At 40.5% G+C, this 22,129-nt stretch overlaps 1 protein-coding gene across 5 annotated transcripts in view; it reads right to left on the bottom strand.

The window, feature by feature from the left end:
• Nucleotides 1-908: 908 nt before the first annotated feature.
• Nucleotides 909-22,129, bottom strand: part of PPARA (peroxisome proliferator activated receptor alpha) — a 40,937-nt gene continuing 19,716 nt past the window's right edge. For 2 of the 5 annotated variants that reach the window (XM_048300880.1, XM_048300879.1), the window contains 6 exons: nucleotides 17,760-18,004; nucleotides 15,745-15,905; nucleotides 14,252-14,390; nucleotides 11,627-11,829; nucleotides 8,328-8,775; nucleotides 909-8,151 (listed from right to left, as the gene is read on the bottom strand). In XM_048300880.1, coding sequence (XP_048156837.1) covers nucleotides 7,904-8,151; nucleotides 8,328-8,775; nucleotides 11,627-11,829; nucleotides 14,252-14,390; nucleotides 15,745-15,905; nucleotides 17,760-17,967 — 1,407 coding nt within the window. In that variant the 5' untranslated portion in view covers nucleotides 17,968-18,004 and the 3' untranslated portion in view covers nucleotides 909-7,903. Of the gene's footprint in view, nucleotides 8,152-8,327; nucleotides 8,776-11,626; nucleotides 11,830-14,251; nucleotides 14,391-15,744; nucleotides 15,906-17,759; nucleotides 18,005-20,097; nucleotides 20,253-20,393; nucleotides 20,520-22,129 lie in introns of those variants that run through there. The other 3 variants (XM_048300881.1, XM_048300882.1, XM_048300883.1) reach the window with 3 other exon arrangements.

Below are 22,129 nucleotides of genomic sequence, written 5' to 3'. Positions count from 1 at the left end.
ATACAGCTCAGTTATTTACTGTATAACAGGAAAAACCAAGTCAGGGATGCCTCTGCTTCCCAGTTACCTGGGTGTGAAGACCTGGTAGGTGAAGAAAAGCCAGCAAGTACCACAGAGGGACAGCAGATGTGTTCTGGCATCTCTGGTCTCTGCTTTAGAGAAAGGAGACTGCCCTACATGCCACTTGGTATTTCCTGGAATGACAATGGATTATTATCTGTGCCCAGCTGTTAAAACTTACGTATTCCACATTCTTGTATTCCCACTGAACATGAGCATTATGGTCTTAGTATCATCATATTTTGGTATATATGTGATTTCACAGCTTGAATGCTACCATGCCCAACCTTTCCTGCTCTTCGTGGATGCACAGCCTTTACAGGTTGTTTTCATTGGGGTCTCCAAGTACTTTCTGCTGCTCAGCATCAGGTCTTCCATGCTCCTGAGCAAAGCTGATGAAGAAACCTTTTTCCTGTGCTGTAATTTTCACTTCAGCACTCTCTTACCAGTTTAAAATATCTCCAGATTCTGGAAGGAAAGCAGCTACCTGTGACATAATTCCCCAGCTGATTTAATTGAAGTCGTGCTCATTGAATTAGTCAGTGCTGCACTTCACACAGAAGTGCACTCGTTGTTGAATGCCACAGATGTCTCAAACCAGCCATACAACCCATGAGGATATGAAAGATCACAGCTGGATGGTAGGTCAGCACCAAACTTTGGTAATATATATAGATAAATGTATATGCAACGTCTCTATGTTACACACCCACTCCTGCTTCAAAAGGTGTCTAACAGTACATGGGGAAGCATCAGCACGTTAAGATGCTTCAAGTACACTGCCTTTTGAATGTCACATTGCAGTGAGTTCCTCTCCTGGAGATGAAAGATCAGCACAAGTCATTAAATTCACTTTTAAAAATACTTTATTTTTTTAAAACCATTAAGGCAAAACCGTGTTTCAGATTAAGTTGGTTTACATTCAGTCTGAAAGGATTAAAGCACATAGGTTCCTACTAGTCTCTATACAAACACTGTGAATTCAACCTCTTATTTTTAAAGAAGGTGGAAAAAAATCAGAATGTAAAAAAGAAAAAATGTTTAGTTCAAGTTTTTTCATCCTAAATCAGTAGGCTGGTAACATTTGAGAATGCATCATTGTATGGAGCTAGACGTAACTTTTACATTCACAAGTGCAAGACACACTGTCTTTCCTAAAAATCCCTGCGAGACCAGGGCTTCCATTCGTCCTTGGAAGTGTCATTTGCATTGTTCTAACAGGAAGAAACTTGGAAACTTGGCTTGAATTAGTGGTTCTTACTGGGAAACAAGCATTCCATGAGAATTAGGTTTGACTACTCCTTGCAAGAAATGTCTGCTCATTCTACATTCTGTATTTACTGTAGTAAAATGTACCCAAAACCTCCTAAAAACAGGTGACTGGAAACAATAAGCTGTTTTGTTTTCTCTTTAATATTGATATCTTGATTTAATGAAACACTTGTTAGCTCTATTGATTAGGGTTTGGCAACATTAACAACACCGTGCTTTTCTTGTGTCCTACCAGGTAACAGACCATTTAAGACGTGAGGGAGGGCTTCAACATCCCGGTGCACTTAAGCTGTGGTGCTGATTCCTAGAGAAAATTCTGAGCAATTGTTTGTAAGAGCAGTGGAACAGCAGGAGCCACACAGGAGGCAGCTCCCCCGATAAGCTGCTCAACCAGACTTTGTCAAACCACTCTGGGAGGGGGTTCTGGAGCACATCCATAGCATTGAAACGTTGGTTAGATTTGTTACTACTAAAGAATAACTAAACCATGCATGTTCCTGCTCTGCCGAAGGGCCAAGGCACTGTGACTCCATGGAGAGAGCTGCTGTGTGTGTGGTGATGAGCCACGTGAGCCCCAGGATGGGCCAGGGTGGGCAGGAGCGGCTGTTTGCATGCAAGCCACCCGCAGGAGGGGTGGTGACCTGCTCCCGCTCTGCAGCACATCCCACGCAGGCTTCCTGGTGACACTGCACTCCTACACTCCTGGAGTACAACACAGGACTGGTGTGCCACCGGGACTTCAGTGGCTCAGGATTTTCCCATCCTGCCAATATGGGTTTTTTTAAGTGTAAAGAATGCCATGAAACTCCTGGCATTGAGCATAAGGCTGGTGTCTTTACCATGATTATGGTACCTGCATATCCAACCTGAGAAAATACACCAAAATACTGTGAAACTACTTCAAGTACCTCATGCTTGATCTTGCAGTCCTTATTTAAGGTCCAGCCTGTAATCAGATCAGTCTCTTGTGCGTGCTGCCTATCCCCTGGCCAGAGGCAGCTCATCTGAAATTGAGGTCCTTGCAACAGGAATCTTGTTTCGAAACATCCACAGCAATTGAATCTGACAAGATTGACTGACGCAATAAAGGAGCTCAAGAAAAAAACCATCCCAGCTTAAAAAGCTGTGAGCACAATAGTGAAAAGAAAGGAGGAAACAGCCTTCCTTAGGGTGGGCTCAGTTACACACTGGGTTTGTGTCATGTGAAGTGACAGTGTAAAGGAAGTGGCTGCAGGTTAGCACAGGGAAATCCACCAGAGCTTTTACAAACATGACACAAACACCTTAGGAGACAACATACCTGTGTGGTGATGAAGTGATGAAGTGAAAATGCCAAGTTGCAGCAATTTGAGGAAATAAAATGTTATCTGTTAGAAATAAAAAGCAGTAAGTACAAATGATTGCCAGAACATTTGTAATAGATTGTGCTTGTGATAGCTGCTGTGTTTGGTGATTCACACAGCAAAATAAAAGGTAGATACCTTTGAAAGGTACCTTTGCCCCTATATCAGATTTCCTTAGCAGGATGCTGTAGGCACAGACTGTCACACCTGCATGCACCAAACACAGAATCCCTATGAGCAGACTCTGAATTCAGTTCTATTTAAAATCCCACAGGAACCCTCCTGTAGGGAAGCCAATAATGCCATTTCAACATTTTGTTTTGCACTGCCAAATCATGTTTGAAATACATCTATGAAAGCAGCAGCTTGCCCTCAGGGCAGGTGGCAAGGAATAATCCTGAGTACATGTTGTTATTCCCAGTGAGCCACAAGTCAGTTCCTCAGAAAACACCAGCACTGGTGCATGAACCAAATGCAGCTTCTTTTCAGCTCTTTTCAAAGGAAAACGAGCTACCATGCTGCAAAACAAAGATGAACTCAGTTCTATGCACTATCTTTTATACTGGTGAACTTGAGTTAAAAACTCAATTTTGGGATTGCAGCTATTCCTCAACTAGACTTGCTTTTATTAAAATTAAATAAAAGGAAGTCTGTGTTCCATGTGAAAATATATTTTAAAGTTTTGTTATAACTGTCAACACCAAACACTGATAACTTTGAAGAATTTGTGATAGTTCTTCACAAATGATACAGCAATAAAGACCCAGACAGGAATAAATAGCAATTTGTCTTTGACATCAGCCCCTTCATCCTTAGCTCATAAAAGTAAATACTTCCACACTGTACAAAGGGTTCACAGGATAAAGTATGTAACAAATATTTAAATTAAATAATTTACACATTTTTCTTTAAGCACCTCTGTAATTAATTTAGTGAAAGCTTATACCTTGCAATTATATTCTTGTATTTTATAAATTGAAACATAAAGAAATAGTATTACATTAAATTTTAAAAATCCCACAACACATAACATAACAATACCAATAATCTTAGCTCAAACCCACATATAATTTAAATCTCCAGTAAAGCTGATTAAACCAAGATACAAAAATTATATGCAACCGATTATCAGGAAAGCACTTGGGACATAAGCAAGCACCAGATACCACACTCCACCTTACATTCAAACACTTCCTAAAGGACGAGGGGGTTCTGAGAGGGACCATTATTTGTAAGACCTTATGCTTAAACAGTACCACAACAGCTGCAACTGCATTTGTCAAATGCAGTTGCAGGTTTTCAACTAAGTCACAGGGAGCTTTTCAGGACAGACTGGAACTGTTCCTCTGCAGCCACAGTGGGATCTTCCCCAGCTGCTCTGCCTCAGATGGGGCCTAAGTTTGTCCAGGCTTTCCACCAGAAGTAAGAAGGAAATTCAAACTCAATCGTATGTGACCCAGCTCTCGTGATGAATAAATCTCCCCAAGTTTCAGCAGTTTGAATAAACAAACAAATGTTTAGATGCTTATTATAAGCTCTTTGATGTGCAGCCTTGTGCCAGCTCTCTCATGAGAACGGGCTTAGTGCAACTGCTGGTATTTCCGAGATCTGCACGGGGCAGGAATAATGCACAACTCTGCTCTCTGGCAGCACTTCAGCCCTGCAGCAGCTGCTGGAACCAACGCACAAAGGCACATGGAAATGGCAATTAATACCAAATATGGTTTCTTTAAATGCGACCAAAGATGCAGTTTTCTGTAAGTAGAAACTTTCCTATCAGGTCTCAGTTTGTGTTTAAAGCAAAAGCGGGATCTGAAATTTAAAAAGGTACAAAGTAACTATTTTTTTCAATGGCAGCTTTAAAGGAAGTATTTGAGGAGAGAAGAACGAACATCAGATTTCCCTAATACTTGGCACAAAACCTTCCTTTTTCCCCCCCCTTCCCCTTTGACAAAAAGTACCCAGGGCACCACAATAAATAAATAAATAATTTTCCCCAAACAATGCTCAAAAATGAGTAATCTGTAGGTTTGCTGAAAACTTAAGTAATTCATACTATTGTTTCCCAGGATATTTCTCTATCCATCTGCTGTCTCTTGCCTTAAGCTGTTTGTGGTGCCTGGTTGCTAACCAGAGTTCTTCCATGCTATACAGTAAAATGAGTTCAAAAATCAGATCCAAACTGTACCTGATGAGCCAGCAAATCTTTAATACTGTTTTAATCTCAAAATCTGATCTCTTTACTTCCCTCCATATGTTTTAAAGTATTAGTTTATCTGCACACAGGGGAGATGCTGAAATAATAGATCAGAAATAGATCTGAGATTAGTTTGGCTTCCAAATTTTTAAAAAATGGGCACAAACTGAGTAATTTTAAAATCTCCTTGGCCAAAGTGGGCTGTAGTCACCTCCTGAAGGAGCAAATGCAATTCCTTAAAAGCGTAATGTAGAAATGAGAAATTCTTTTGCCCATTAATTCTCGGGAAGGGAATTGTCTGCCCTGTGCCACTCTTAAGTGACTGTGGGAATGTGCATGGGGCAGCAGTGCGGGCAGTGGAATCCATCCAGAATTTTAGGATGTGTTAACATCTTGTTCATATTTCTGTAATTCAGAGATGTGTTCTCTTATTTTTTTTCCCCTCATTAAGGGTCTGCAATTTAATTTAAAACAGAAATCAAACTTTCAATGTCCAAGGAAGTAGTCAAAAATTGCTTGCTGGTTTTCAAATAACAAAAACATTATGCACTTTTCTCATGCTAATAACAGGACCTTGTTACAAGCAGCTGCTAAAACAGCTAAATGTTATGTCTTTTACTGAATTACTCTATTTGCAATTCTTTATAGCTTTGCTGGGAACTTAGGCATTTATTATTTAATTTTCCATGTTTTTAAGTGTTCCCAAAATGTTTTAGCCACTTTTGAGAACAAGAGCAGGAGAAATAGTTGTGCACACTGACTGTGTCTTATTTTCCTGAGAACCTACAGTACACCTAGACTATGGAATGCAAATTTGAAATTTGCCCTTTGCAAAAATCTGAGCTTTGGGGGGAAAAAAAGTCAAGTTATTCTTTTTTTTTAGAAGATAAACTAACAGTTGGCTCCTACAGCTTCAGAACACCATCCCAGAATGGCTGATATTTTGACAACTTTTTGTGTCAGCAATATTGCAGATTAGTTATTTCCACGGCCTAAACCCCACAGCTCCTCAATGAAACAAGGTTGGCTGGGAGAATAAAGCAGCAGCATTCCTAAAATCCTCTCTTTGTTACTGAGGGCACACTGTGTGCTGCTCTGGGACACAGAAGGCAGCCCATTTCTCATCTGAGGGTTCTTGGCAAGACCAGCATTCCTCTCTGCGTGTTCTTCCTGCTGGCAACAGGGAAGGGGAGGAAGTTTTGTGCACATGCAGTTACTGTTTCTGTCCTGCCCTAGATGCTCACCAAATTTGAGGCCTGTGCTTCAATATTTTACACTAAATATATCTACATTTATCTATAACTTCTTCCACAATCATTGCCCAGATAAACCCCAAGCTGCCTTTAAACCTGCAATTTTTCCAGCGTCCAGCTGTGCCTGTGGGCCTGGACAGAAACATGCATTGCCACTGAAATAGGAATGACAGTGTGATGTTCTCACTTCATCACTCAATCCTTGCAGTGAAGATTCTGGTGTCTTCAAATATGCTACAATAAAACAAGTACAAAGTGCCCTCCTGTGCCACTGAAAGCTTAACTGTAGTGAAAATGCTGGGACTGACTCCTGAGACCTTGGTGTTGTGAAACAGAAAGAAAATTACGAGGTAATAATGTGAAGTTACCATATCAAAGAAACAAAAGAAAGAGAAACAGTAGAGTGCCTTGCATGCAGCTGGCACTTCTGGGCAACTCTCTGAGAAAAGAGCCCATGAAGTGGCCAAGTCAGGAAGCCATTTCCTTATGGCTTATTTTGCATCAGGAGTCGAGCAAGTGCTTTTGTAAAAATCACTTTACTCCTAGGAACACAATAAACTTACTCTCAATTGTGCTGCCTTTCATACTACAACACAGCCTGACACCTACAAACACTGTTCTTGGTATTATTGTCACCTTACCCACAAGGACAAAATCTGGTGAAAACAAGTACCAAGTACTTCCATCAGGCAAGGCCTAAGAAGGAATAGAAAGAAATGTATCCAAGTGGGTAAAAAATGAAGCCATGTATTCATCAGAAAAGTAAACAGGTCCAAACAACCATACTGCCAAGACACTTTAAGGAAGCAGGTGCCTTTCCTATCCAATCATTCCTTTGGAGTCAGCTATCACTGCAGTAAAGTGCAGTATCACTGCTGGGAAGTTAAAATTCCTTTTTTATCTGGGGTAGTATCAGATTTTTCAGTCTCTCCAAAACTCTTGCTGATTAAAAATAGTATTTTTATGTCAAAACTGCATCCTGAGCTATTACAAGTTCTACAAAACACAGGGTATATATTTTTCATCAGTGATATTTTCCCATTTCCTTAAAAGACTTTTGAAACAAAAGGGTTCCATCAGTTTATCATATTTACTTTTCAAGAAAGACCTGTTGGAGCATCTCTGCTGTGTTTTAGATAACTCTTTAGATTTTGTTCAATTTCATAAGAGAAACATCTTTTAAACATACTAACCCTAAGTATGCCAACTATGTGAAGCTGTACATAATTTCATGGAATTAAAGCAGCAATGGATCAAAGATCTTTCCAATTTTTTAGAAGTGTATGGACAGTAATATCCAGCCATTTGCTACACCTAGACTGAGTGCTGTAAGAAAAAGCATTAGCTGGTTCTCAGTAATTACCATTAGGCAAAAGTGCATCATCTTTCTGATTGTGCAGATACCTGGAAGGAAGGTGCTGAATTTGTTATATTAATACTAAAATGACTAAGCCAAGAGGAAATACAATTTTGTTCACTTCTGTTACTTAACATTCTGATTTATTATACAAATAAGTATTCCTTACCAATCTTCAAATTTCCAAATAAAAGAACCATTGTAAGACACTTCATTGAGCACTCAGACCAGTATTTTCCTGCAGCACTTTTGAAAAAGAAGACAAAAGATCCCAAACCAAAAGAAGTGTAACACTCCAGTTCCCCAGTTTTAGATTTTTCCTGCTCTGGGCTGAGTGAACAGCACGTAACTGTGCAAGTAGTTTTGCTCCCATCTGTATTTCTCTGTCTTTAAATATTGTGGAAAAAAATACTAAAAATCCTTAATACATATCCCTGTAGATTTCCTGTAGTAAAGGGTGTAAATGTGCATCAGATTCAGTCTTCTTGATTATCTGAACAAGCTGAGCGTGCTCTGTGACAAGCTGTCGGAGGTCAGCCATTTTTTGGAGAAGTTTTGGGAAGAGGAAGGTGTCATCAGGATGGTTGGTTTGCAAGTGAAGTTTCAGTACATGCACAATGCTCTCCTGCATTTTTTCAATGTGTCCTACATTTACAAGACCAGGACGATCTGTTCTCAAAACAAGCAAAAGAATACATGTCATAATTTTATAATGATTCCTCAAAGTGTAGTTAGTGGTAGAACTGAATCTTCCAGAGGATAGAAGCCTTTCCATTAAAATTATTAATTCATGAGAGGGAAATATTAAAATTTACTACTTTAGAGCACAAATATGTAATGCTTACCTCCACAGCAAATAATGGCAGCAACAAAAAGGGATATATCACTATCATCCAAATCCAGAGCATTGAATTTCATTGCAAAATCAAATTTTGGCTCCATTATATCACAGAATGGCTTTCTCAGGCTTTTCAGGAACTCCCGGGTGATAAATCCGTTCCCATAGGCCACCAGCATCCCATCCTTGTTCATCACAGAGGCCAACATGGCAAATATGGCTTCATACACCCCGTACTTCAATAGTGTCACCTGATCGTTCAAATCAAGGTTGGAGAAGCCAGGGATGGATTTGGCAAATTCCGTGAGTTCTGTGACAGTCTCCACAGACGTACACTGGCAGCAGTGGAAGATTCGAACTTCTGCTTCCTTGTTCTGAATCCCATTGGCTACCAGTTTTGCCACCAGGGTCTTCTCTGCCATACATAAGGTATCCATATCATGTATAACAAATGGCTACAGAGAAAAAAACCCACCAGTTCAGTCACAAAATAATGGTTATTTATAATTTTCTTCCTAAAGAATAAGAATTCTGACAAACTTTAATTTCCATGCTTATCAGTCCTCAACGATCAGTAAACCCCGAGTTCTTTTATATTTCTCATCAAGACAAACACTGTATGATGGAACTACAAACTGCAATACCTAACAAGTCTGCTCTGCAAACAGCAATGCAAATAGTCAAACATAAAGATGTATAGCATATCTTTAGTTTCGTTTTATCTAACAGTTACAGTGAAGCTCCAGCACTCCTGTGCTTGGTGTGCACGTATCCATCTCAGAGCTGGTCCCAGAGGGTTCACAAAAGACTTGTATTACCTTCTCCACAAGTCCAGGTTTTTCTGCCTACACTCCTATCCATTCCTAAACTAACTACACTTGATGCACATCATGATTCTTTCCTGAAGTACCCTAGGGGGAATACAGACAGTCATTTCAATACAGGGCAGCATATTTGCATAAGAATGTGAACCCTGCACTACTCTTGTGTTTTATTATCAGATTTTCATAGACAATGTCCCAATTGTCCCAACTTTCTAGCTGCAGTTGGTGCTGAGCCATCTGTACAGAGAATCCCACTAGAATGCCAAACACAAAATTTGGTCTTTTCCATAATCCCCTTTGTTTCGAAAGGTACATGCTTTACAAACAGATGAGCCACTCTTTTAAAACATTATATCAAAAGCAGCATTCGGACTTTCTTACAAACAATCAGAACTCAAAAATATTTTGACACATATCTGCAGAGCAACAACCAAAACAAAGTACAATCCACTGAAGAAAAACAACAAACCCCAGTGCTTCCCAGCCTAGCAAAGTCACAACAACTGACCTTGAACAGAAATTTAGTTCCATACGCACCAAGCACGTTCCCTGTGCTCTTTTGCTCATCTCAGACTAAATACCATGGGGAACACATAGTGTTCTGTCAGGAACTCATAGGATCCACTTGTTTCTTCCAGAAAACTGTCCAACAGGTTAGTTTCCTATGGCTGTCCATTTTTAAATGTTTATGGCTACTGCACATTCCATCTCACTCCAGCACAGTTACACAGAGTAGAACTTTCCATGGGAAGGTGGATATGAATGGAAAGTGGCAAAGCAAGAAACACAACACATCTCTAAACCTTTATAGATGTACACTATCTCATACGCTTTTTTTTTTTAATTTAACATCATTTCAGTATGCAGAAAAGAGATATGGCTATGAACTTGGGAGCAAAATTAAAAAATGACACCTTCTCATTGTGAAAAATGCTCATTCATTCTGAAATTAATTGTAGTGGTACCAAAAACTAGGATTCACTGAAATCAGCTGTTAATGCACAGTTCAGAAAAGGTGGGTTGCAAAAAACCCCTTCTTTTAGAATTTGTTTTTCTGCTGAAAAGTCAAAAGAAAATGAAAATGTTTGTTTTCTTAAGAGATGATGAAATAGCCTAAAACCACTTTGCTCTTCCCTGCATATGGAAAAAATTGGAAGCAGCCTGTTTGTAACATCCTAGGGCTGATTCTTCATTAATTTTTATGTGCACGGACATTTTTATGTGCACGCGGAGATGGGCGTGCTGGTCACTGTCCTGTGGCTGTGGCCACACACATTCAAATACAAGAACTGGGATGCAGTGCTCTAGGATCCATCCCTGCATGTGTGACACATGTTGTGGCTTATGGTTCTGACACAGGGTAACAAGCACAAAAAAGGATTTTCTGCAGAAGCCCAATCAGTGAGGAGCTAAAGGCGGTATTTACTGTAGGCTCATGTCAGCCTGTGCCCCTAAAACGTTTAAGCCTGTGCCTAATTTTACACACCTCTTCAATGCAATGAAGAAGACTGGGATAATTCATGTGTCTCTCTTCTAACGCAGAAAGCTGTAGGCTTGGCTAGACTAAACTAGTCTAATAAATAATTATATGCCAAATTCCATAATGTAGAAGACAGCTTGCTTACAATTTTGGTAACACTCATCCCCACACTTACATGGCTTTCATCATGGCGTATGTAAAATTTCTTCCCTGCAAATTTTTACTGAAATTAAAGTTGCTGATAAAATACTTATCTTTTACATAAAAGTAACAAAAATCACAGCAGAGCTTATATAAATATGCATAAAGTGAAACAAGTGAGTCTTTACACCGATTATACTCTCCCATGTGCTACCAAACAAAAAGCAGTTGATCAAATTAAGTAGACCTTGGCTAAATTACCCTGAAAGAAAAATAACTTCTACAGCATATGTGTCTTCACAACCTTGCTTGCTTCTGCCTTTCAAAGGAACCATACAGAAAAGACCAGGAAGGCTGAGTGAGGAAATGGCCAGCACTGTAAACAAAAAATTACTAACTCAAGTTTTCTTTCCCCATCTGCTATAAACATTATTCTGATTGAAATAAAAGCCATGCAGAGCGCCTGTACACCCTACAAGATAAGATAATAGCACTTATCCTGGCATTTGTGACAGGAAAACTTTTTTTTTTTCACTGTCATAATAGGAAATTAATTTTGAACCATTCTCCCCATATCAAGAGGTATTCACATTCAGATACCACTTCATTTTTGATTAAGAACAATAATTTAAGGCTATGAGTTTCCACTTACAAGGTGATCACCTGATTTTCCTAAAGCTTCTTGCTTCTGATAGTGGTTAAAAGCAACCGTATTTACTACAGATATTCTCTTTGAGTATTTCACGTCTGTATTACCACGATATTTATTTTCTAAAAGATTTGCTAAAGAGTCTACCAAATTATTACAATCACCTTATGTACCTGTCAGCTTTATTTTCAAGTAACAGAAGAAGTACTTACTGGATTGTTGTTGGTTTTCCCGGCAAGGATGATTCTGGCTTTAACCTTGTTCATATTGAAGTTTTTCAGGTAGGCATCATGAATTCTTTTGGCAAGTGATTTAAGATCTGCCATTTCTGAATCTTCTACATAATTTTCACCTGTTAGAATTTCTGCTTTGAGCTTGGCCTTCTCAGACCTTGGCATTCGTCCAAAACGTATTGCTGATGGGAAGACATAATTGAAAACAAACACAAATTATACCAGAACTTAAGCCTTTTACCGTTGCTGATAAGAGCAGTAGATTTTTCTGTCTAGAAAACCTGAGGTAGAGGTGAAGAAATCTCCTCCTTCCCAACACAGTCAGTGACGACTATGCTAAACTGAAGGAAATCAGGTGTTTCAGAACACAAACTGCTATCTGCAGTGAGCTACAACACATTCCTTTTTCCTTCTACATTACCTAAATAGTTCTATTTTGTTTTCTCCTTATTGAGTTCTACAGCTCCCAGTGTGAAACTCGAAGTCCACCTTGAGAACTCTTAAAACACTGAGTAAACTCATGACAGGAGCTCAGCAGAAAGCACACACAGGAGCTGGAGAGCTGCAGTGGAGTCCCACTGCTGGCTCAGAACCTGCGGGGGCATTCTTTATTCAACACACCTGTACTGCCAGTGGGAACCCCAGCCCAAAGTCCTGCATTTACAGCTCGAAGGCTATAGGCAACAAAACCTCTACACCCAGCACTCCATACTGCTTTCTCAATAGACTAACCCTTCAAGACTGGAGATGAGAACAGTTTGAATATCCAACCTAATCATTAGGATATTCTTCTGAGAGGCAGAAGATGCAAGTCTGAAACACCTCTGGGTATGGAGGTCTCCTGGTTTTTGGGCAAGTGGTCTTGCCATTCATGGGCACATCCACATCCTTCTTAAGTTTCAGTTTCAAGCGAAGCCAGCCCCATTTTACCCTTGGGAGGCGTGCAAGGGTTTGAGATGGCTCATACAGTGAGTTACTTGTACCACATTTCAGCATCCAACCAGTGAGGACAGGACCTCACTGCCTACACTGAGCAATTCAGGGAATGAACAGCATCAGCCCTTCACCATGCCCAAGGGATCTTCTCATGACATAAGGAGGTGACTCTAAGCATGATCTGAAATACAGCTGTGGACTTCAATGGAAGTCCAACAAGGAAAGCCTGTTTGGAATCTGCGTTAGGTGCTTCCTTCCCCTTTAGGGTGGGTGGTCACACCAACCTGTTGAAAAAGTGGAAGAATACCTGCTCTAAACTGAAACTTAGTTTTAAGATCATGGGTGTAAATTTAGTTGTAGCTCTTTTCCTGAGAAATATTGCCAGCAAGTTAGCAGTCATCCCTTTTCCCTGCTTCCTCCCACATGTTTGCTGCAAAAAAACTGTGGCTACTCCCTTCAACTGGAGTACAGATGGCCACAGAGTTTTTAGTAGGCTGAAACAGCTTCACATGGATGTCAGTTCCTGCCAACCAGCATGGCTCCCGGCTCAGCTCCCAACCTGAGATGTCACTTTGTTGTCCACCACACTTTTTGAGGATGGCTATCCCCAGTCTTGCAGAGATTACCAACCCTCTCCCAATGGACCTCAATCTCAGTCAAGGCTCACCACAAGGGAGCCAGGCTTCTGCAGAACCAGAAAGTCAACTCTCACAATGCCTCCTGATGGGACTCTAGACTACAATGTCACAAGTGGCTTCCCCAATCATATTCCCACCCCACCTATCCTGACTGAATAGTTTCCTTAGGAAGTTTGTCTCCTAACCCACAGCTTTTCACCTAGCCCAGCATTTTTACCTACTTTCACATTGCACCGGCCCCCAAGTTCAGCCTGGACAATATCAGAGCCAAGCAGGGAAAGCAAACGACTGTCATCTGGCCAAGTGAGATGTGCTTTCTCATGGCTAGGCCTCTCCCTCTTCACCCATGTTGCTCAGCAAGCCACGTCCTGCACAGAGAACTGCCTCGTGGGTTGAAATTGGTCTGTAAGCCACAAGCTTGCCACCCTTATCTTAAATCAATAGCACAAACAACAACATAACTTTTAAACTGGATCTCTAAATGCTCTGAATTTTTACCATTCTGTTTAACAAACAACCTACCAGATTCCTGTTGCACAGTCAGCACAGACCTTTGCCCTCCCTCCCCACTTTCTGAACCCTCTGCCCAAGAGCTGTTGCACTGTAACCTGGAAAATAATGAAGGCTGCTTTCCTACAGATTTCTATCCTGCGTCACTCCCCCTCACAATGAAGCGGTTGTTCTCCTCCTACTCCTCTACAAAACCCTTGATCAGAATTCCTCCAGTATTGAAATCTGTTTCAATGGGAGTAATGGTGCCAAAGTTCTGGGGTGAATAAAGCAAATAAATGAACATTAATATGGACAAACTGACACATAGCACAACTGTGTAAAGCTCCTAACAGCGCATCTGGCAGCTCTGTATCAACCACATGAACCCATCAGGGAAACTGGTGTCCCCTGCAGCGATCTATTTCTGTAAAAAACCTGAGGTTCAATTCATGTGTATGAGTAAAAACGCTATCCAAGTGCCTGCCTCCAGCACCAGACTCTGGGTAGGAACAAACAAATTAAGGGCACTCTTACCTACCATTATGTGACATTCCAACTGAAAGGCACTTTTGGAAACGACAGTATTGGCACTTATTACGATTTTTTTTCTGAATTTTGCAGTTGCGATCACATTTATCATAGATGAGTTTTAAACGAATTGTTCTTCTAAAAAAGCCCTACAAAAAGTTGGAAAAAACCAATATGTAATGTTAATGAATGTTGACTACTAAGCTTCAATCATACAGGTAATTTTTTTTTCTTTTACTGTTTATTGATGTCACTAGCAGAACAATACACAAAGTATAACCTGTCCAGAAGTACAAATCCATGCACTGATGTGTCCGAGGGCATGCATAGAATGGAGAACACAAAAGGAGGAAATAGCTCTCAACCCTCTTTCTTGGAAGAGAGCCAAGAACCTAAAGAACCTGAGCAGACTTGTGCTTAAGGATGAAGTAAAGCAATCATATATTGCTTTTGTACGCATTCCCTCAGCACCCCTGTTAGAAGTACCCCTCATCTTTCATCCAGTGTAAATCACACATGCAGAATTAACCCATCCTTCCTTCACCCAGCAGATGTGAGGGGTATGAGAACACAGCAGGGTCTGCAGAAGAGCCAAGGACACAACGCTGAGCATTGCAGAACAGCCTCTACCTCAACTGCTCTTTCCACGATGTCTCCAGTCTGCAATGCAAGGTTGGTCACACACTGCCCAACCACAGGGTCAGCAAACCCAGAGCCATTGCAACATTTTGTGTCACATCACAGAGCAACATGTCATTTAGGCTGTGGGACACACCTGGCTAGGAACTGGTTCCCCATCTCTAATAGGTATTCTGCATTGTTCCATAGGATTTACATTCAAATGATCATACTGACATGGTGCATGGAAGACAAATGTACTCAAAGACCATTATTTCTCTCCTGTTACCTTCTAATACAGAAAAAAGATGGAAATCTAAAACATTCGAGGGAAAAGAAAAGAATCTTATACTTCATGGATCATATCATCCCAAAAATTATGCATTACTGATAAGAGTAATTTGCTCCAGAGACATGCCCTGGCCCAAAACTACCAGAGGTACAATACTAAGGGATTCAGGCAGCATGGGGTGGAGGTGAGAAATTCGGGATTTGTTACTGTTGTAACAGCAATGTGGCATACTCCTGCCAGCCAAACTCCCAACACAAATAAAACACTAGTGGAGCAAGAAGGCTTTAATTTTTTTTTTTTTTTAGTCACAGTTTAGTGTGTTGCTTTAGTATTTCACTAACAACATCCAGAAAAGCAGCATTAAAATTATCATTGTGAATTGCTCCTGCTTGATGAAGGTCTGGTATTGAGTTATGGTATGTAAGGACAACTTATTTCAGAAAAAAGACCACAGATAGGTTTATTATTTGAATAATTGTAATGGCTAGAACTATAGTAATTAAACATTTATGTACCAAATGTTTATCTTCAGATATTACACCATAAATAAAGCAATATGATTTAGGTTCTTAAGAAGAAAATTATGACTGTACCTTACAACCTTCACAAGCATGTACTCCGTAATGGTAGCCTGAGGCTTTATCCCCACAAATTCTACATTCAATGTTTAATGTTCCACTGGGTGATTCATCTATGCTACCTGGAGCTGTGGCAAAATTAATGGATGAAGGACTGGATGCTGGTGAAAGGGTGTCTGAAAAAAAAGAAACACTTCATAAATACTAAATTATCAAGATTGATACAATTTCTATACTAAAACCACACAAAAAATTTTATTCTAAAAAATAATCTTGAGTTAATAGTCCTTAAGTGAACTAACAATTAGACCATAAGTCTTTGAAAAATAATTCATATTTCCAGTGCAAACACACACAAAATACAGGGTGTACCTTGCTAATTTTGATGAGACATAGGATGTGAAGAAGGAAAAGGCCTTACTGAAGTGACTCTGGCAACAAGAACTAGATGTGTGACAATAGACCCAATAAAAACACACCACACCAATGTTCTTTGCAGAAAGGTCGTGAACAGCTCATCTTGGCTCTCCATCTCTTGTGCTGCAGGGATGAGCAGGGGATCTCTTGTTGCAGTACCACAAGAAACACATTCCTACCTCACACAGATTCACTTCAGATACACATAAGGACCCCTGACCTTTGAAAAGCTACTCATAATTTTAAATGACAATCTAAACTGAGGCCTGAAAAGCAGATGGACGAGTCCTGCACATCAGTAGAAGGGCTGAACAGGTGTTAAAAGGAAGGTAACACAAATGCCTGCTTCTAAAATAGTCTAGCTCAGATATTTTGTGGGTTTTTTATAATGGGCAAAGCATTTCTGAATTGTACAATGAAATAAACTCGCCAGATGTGCCACCAGCTGATGAACACATTACAAAACTAACACATTCCAACCTTAATTATTTCAATCAATATTTCTACCTCGTTTGAGGAAAACATTTTCTGAGGCCAGAATTTCTTTTATCTTCCATCTTGCAACTTGCACCACAAGACTTCAGCAAATTAATGGGTGTGTTATTTTAACAGACAGATTAAGAAACACTCATGAATGTAGGTCAGCAAGTATTATGTTGGAAAAAACCTTGGCACAGAACTCAGAGTCTGCATTGCCAGCGCTGCCAAGCCCACAGGCATCAGAATCATCAAGAACAGCCTAAACCCCAGGATTTTATGAAAGTGTGATTTCATTTTACTTGCCTTATGGAATTTGAGCCTTTTAAGTTTACACTTTGCATGTTCTCTAACCACAAAACCAGTATGTTTTGCAATGAGCACTGAATACTCCATGAGAAGGTGACAGTAGAAGCTGATCTAAATTACTGTAGGCCTTGTACACACCTGCACTCAAATAATTGTAAAACCTCCTGCCTCTGAAGGACCACGTTATAAACAAATATGCACATAAAGCACGTCATAACCTCTCCAGTACAAGGCAGCTCTTTGATGAGAAGGTCTGCAACCAAAAGGGAACAAGTCATAGTTCTAGAAACATTCCTATGGTCAATAGTGCCAGGAGGCAGCTCTCCCCATTTCCTTCAAAACCCACACTGTTCATTTCAACTGCCTCCAGTTCTATTATTCCAAGGTGAAATAGGGATCACAGGCTGGGAATTGATTTAAAGTAAGAACCCCCAAAACAAAACATATGCAAACCAACAAAAAGTTAATAGGTTAATAGTAAACTACTTCAAACGGCTCTACTGCTAAAAGACTTGCAAACACCCAGATTCAATACGAAAACATTACTGAGATCACCAGTGTCCCACACCACTGCAATGATTCCCATTCTGATCTCCCAAACAAAGCCTCTGACTAAAGCCTATGTAACTTTATGTTACAGTCATTCTTCAGTGACATTTATTTAATGTATTAAATTTAGCCTTAAGTAGTTTAAAACCATGCCATAATCAGCTTATATATTTCTAGTGTGACTTCATCATAAACAATAAATATTGCATTAAAGAAGTTTTTCATTTCTACCATTCTATTTATAAAAGAAAGTTTTATGTTAAACCAAACTCTCTTACCTGTTATAACTGAGCCATCAGATCCTGGGCCATTTCCCAGTGATTGGAATTCTGTTAAACTTAAAGCTCCAGAACTATCATCACCTAGAGACTGGGACAGGTCTTGAATGTTCTCCATATCCTGTAGGAACTCTCCAGATAAAGGGCTGTCTATATCCTCCTCCTCCAAGGGAGTAAGGGGATAGAGCTGGTTTTCAGTATCCACCATTTTGATCAAGTAGAGCAGTCACTTAAACTTCTTTTTACTGGAATAAAGAATAATTCTTTTAAAAATCAGATATTTAAAAAAAATACTTGAACCAGTTGCAGCACACTGAATACAGGATTTCTAATCCAAAGGTAAAATATTATACAACATTCTGTTGCTCTGGAAGCTTTATGCAACATGAATCATCAAAAGCACAGGGTGAGGAAAACTCTCAAAAAGACTTCAAGATGAGTGAAAGTTATGACAAGATCAATCTGTAGATTGTTGTTTTCTCTCCATTGCTTAGATGAGTGTTTCTACAGAAGGCATTATCCACTTCCCAGCTAAACTTATAACAAACATCAATATACTACTCACTCGAGTAGGAAAAATAAATGAGATGCTGTCACTATTACTAACTTGCCATCTCATTCTACAAAAGCCATTGGCACAGATCTATTTGCCCAATTTCTTTGGAACAGGATAGTTTTAACTAAAAAAGGAAAAGAAGTTCTACATCACATAGTCTCCTACATATTCTTGCTTGCTGCACTAAGCATGGGAATTGATGCGTGATTTCCAACACCGGTTTCAGACAACAGGTACGTTACTGTATCAGCTGTGCTGGTGGGTGAGAGCTAGACATGCAGCATGGATAAGCCCAGTAACACCTGGAACTAACTGTGCTGTTTGCTCTTAGTTACCTGTCCACGTCCCTGACATAACCAGAACATACTCAAACTCAGAAATGAGAAATCCCTTTTATGTATCTGTGAAAACAAATTCCTATCCCTGCGATGTATCTATTTTGTGATGGGGGAAAAGTATAAAGAAACCTCCAGGAATCTGAAGGAGACTACCAAATTTGTCTCCCTAAGGAGCCATCAGGAAAAAGAAGAGAGGAATGGCAGAGCGTATGATTGGCACCGCTCCTCCAGTTGCTCTCCATGAAGTTCTCCTGCGTTAAACCAGTTGTTCACAGCCCACAAACGTTGTATTTCCTCTGCAGACACTCAGCAGAGCTATCCTGGGGAGGCTCCAGTAGGCACTGGGCTTCTTCTACCCAGTGTTCCCTACTGAATCATATACATCTCTCCAAGTATGACTTCTTCATCCAGCACAAGTATTTTTCAAAGATTAAGTGAACACTGAAGTCTACCTTCAACCAAAATAGGCATTATCTGACAGGAAAGCAAAGGAAAGGCTTGTGAGCTGACCTCCGAACATGGCAACAGCTGCCTGGTATGGCCCAAATCGCACCACACTTTTCCACATTTACAATCCATATGTAAAATTCAGCAGCTTTTTTTAGCTACATTTCTGCAAAAACAACCTAATAGCTAGTGAAACATAAATGGAGTGCTTCTTGTTTTAACTATTAAATTACATACCCTTTTGTACTTTCAAACACTACAAGTAAATTACAGCTGCTTAATCATTAGAGTTCTTGTCAATGATTAACTGGTACTTCAGCAAGCATGAAGACAACACAACAATTTCTGAAGACTGTCAAAATATACTAACATTCACAATACTCATAATTAATTTTTTTTATAAGCACAGAAAATCTTTAAGTAACATGGCTATTATTTATGAAGTAAACTGCCTTCTGGCTTCTCTGTGTTCTGTGCATGTTTATGCATGCATGTTTCACGTGCATATGCTTTCACTGGCAGGTTTCACATAATATGCATTGATCCTTGCTTGAATGAAAAAAGGCTTCTAAAATAAAAAGGGTAATGAGTATGAAGATCATTTAATATCCACAGAGAGTATTTTGCTTTACAAAAAGCCCTGTACATGTTACAACAGTGGATGTAGTAGCTGCAGCATGATGATTCCACTCAAAGACCTGTGTCTTCTAAGTATTTACAAAAATTCTGTGCCACAAAAACATTTGCAGAGGATTTTCTCAGTTTCCCATACAATACTTTAGTCTCCATAACCCCTTTCCTACCCCCAAGTACCAACACACACAAACTGAAAACAGGAGAATAGAACACAGAAAAATAAGGACACAATTTCATGTAATTATGGTTTTAAGGTTAAACAGGTTTTACTCTCTCACATCCTGTTACCTCTGAAATATGTCTCTTTTCACAAGGAGTCCTTTCCTACCATCTCACTGTGAATACCCACTGAGTAACTTACCTATAAACCTGAAACCGGTCCCAAAGAAATCAGTCAGATTATTAAAGAAAAATACTTCAACATGCAGCTATCAGTTATTTGCTCCATTTTTGGAAAGGAATGGAGGGATACTAAACCTCCAGCCCTTCCACATTTAATACTTGCCACACCAGGGATAATCCCTGTAAGGAAACAGGTTTCTGAGATGCAAAGATCTCTGGGAAGCAGTAACAAAGTCTGAACTTACTGCATAAACAAATTGATCGTGTAAAGGGCTTGCTTGCAAATACCAGGGTTAAAGTTGAAACAATCATTACCTCGAGGTCATTTTGAGAATGCTGGGGCTGAAAACAGCACATGTAAAACTCGTGATTGAAGTTTTAGAATACTTCAGTGGATAGGAAGAGCCTTGAGTATGTAAGCTGCAGAACAGTTCCAACATCCTGATTCAACACAAAAAAAGAACGGGAAATAAGATTTGGTACCTAAAGTGTGACACTCAGACTCTGCCTGGGAAAGGATGCTTATTTTCTCCTCTATCACGTGACAATTGATTCAGTTTTCATAGTTTGTAACCTTACATACTAGCACTATTCTAAATTTTTAAAAGCATTAAGAACAAGAGAGAGAACAATTTCTATGCACGTGATGAAAAATTTTCATAAGCCACTCCTTCATCAAGACTGCCAGTTGCACACCTCCTCTCCAAAAAAACCCACTGTTGGGTTTTAGGAGTTCTGGATTTTTTTTCTGTTAAAGGAATTTCCCCCATATGTGTTGCTAGGGGGACAAATTACTGGGTACTTCAGAAAAACAAAAGAGCTAGCCATTGGGGGAGGGGTGCATCTGGCTACTCTTTTGTTTCACCTGGGTGTGTGGGCAGTCAGTTCCTGGTGTTTGGATGGAGAGGGAGGCTGCTTCTTGGGCTGCTTTTCCTTCTGCCACAGAAACCCCGGGATCCCCAGCCCGCCTTCCCTGCCCCACTGGGAGCCGGGCTGTGGCTGCCCTGCCCCCGCTGTTGCTTCGAGCCTTCGCTGCATTGTAGCCCTGCTCGCCCTGCCTGCCCAGACCTCCAGGGGGTTCCCACCACAGCTCCGCAGTTTAAATACATCTCGTCTGCCACCCAGGATTTGTGCTCGTCCCTGCCGTTCCAGCCTGCTGTTCCAGCCTGCTGTTCCTGAGAGTCCGGCCGGACACTGGGATCAGCTGCCCAGGGGTTTGTGAAGCTCCTTTGTTCCATCCCTTCCCGGGATCCCAGACCACCAATGCCGCGTGCTCCCCGAGCTCGCTCCGGAGCGCCCCCTGCAGCCGCGGGGGAACCATCGCACCTGCCCTGCTCACCGGGAGCCGCCAGCGCCCCTGCCGGCTGCGAGCGGAACTGCACCCGAGGGGAAAGGGCCTGACAGCCGAGAAGGGATGGACTGGGTTTGTGTTTGCTGTTACTGCCATGGTTATTGCTGCTTGTTTGACTGGTTATACACATATAGATATATAATAGTAAAGAACTGTTATTCCTATTTCCCATATCTTTGCCTAAAAGCCCCTTGATTTCAAAATTATAATAACTCGGAGGGAAGGGGGTTGCATCTGCCATTCCAAGGGAGGCTTCTGCCTTCCATAGCAGACACCTGTCTTTCAAACCAAGACAGATCTTGGTGCCCAATGTGGGGCCTGAGGGCATTAAGAGAAAGGGATGAAAAAGGAATAACAGCTCCTGGATAACTTAATTTTGTGTTCTGAATATAGGAACCTTGTTAGGCAGCACTATGTGGTCTAGTTTACCCTGGTTTGGGTGGCAGGTGGTCATGGCTATATACTTCCCCTTTGCAGCTCCTTACTTGAATATGGGTCCTCTGACTAAGGCTACCATTGCTGTTATCCAGTTTGCACTATGGGTCAAGAAAGTGAAGAATTCATGGGCTTTTAACTTCCTCCGGAATGCGGGCATGTGGATAAAGGGCTATCACACACTAAGTGCATGTTTTTGGGGTTATGTTAAAAATGGTACCTTCTGTGAGGAAATGACACCAGGGGAAGTTCTCTCCCAACCCCT

The sequence above is a fragment of the Corvus hawaiiensis genome, chromosome 4, assembly GCF_020740725.1.
Source record: "Corvus hawaiiensis isolate bCorHaw1 chromosome 4, bCorHaw1.pri.cur, whole genome shotgun sequence".
NCBI classification, from domain to species: domain Eukaryota; kingdom Metazoa; phylum Chordata; class Aves; order Passeriformes; family Corvidae; genus Corvus; species Corvus hawaiiensis.
This window is presented reverse-complemented; position numbering and strand designations above follow the sequence as displayed.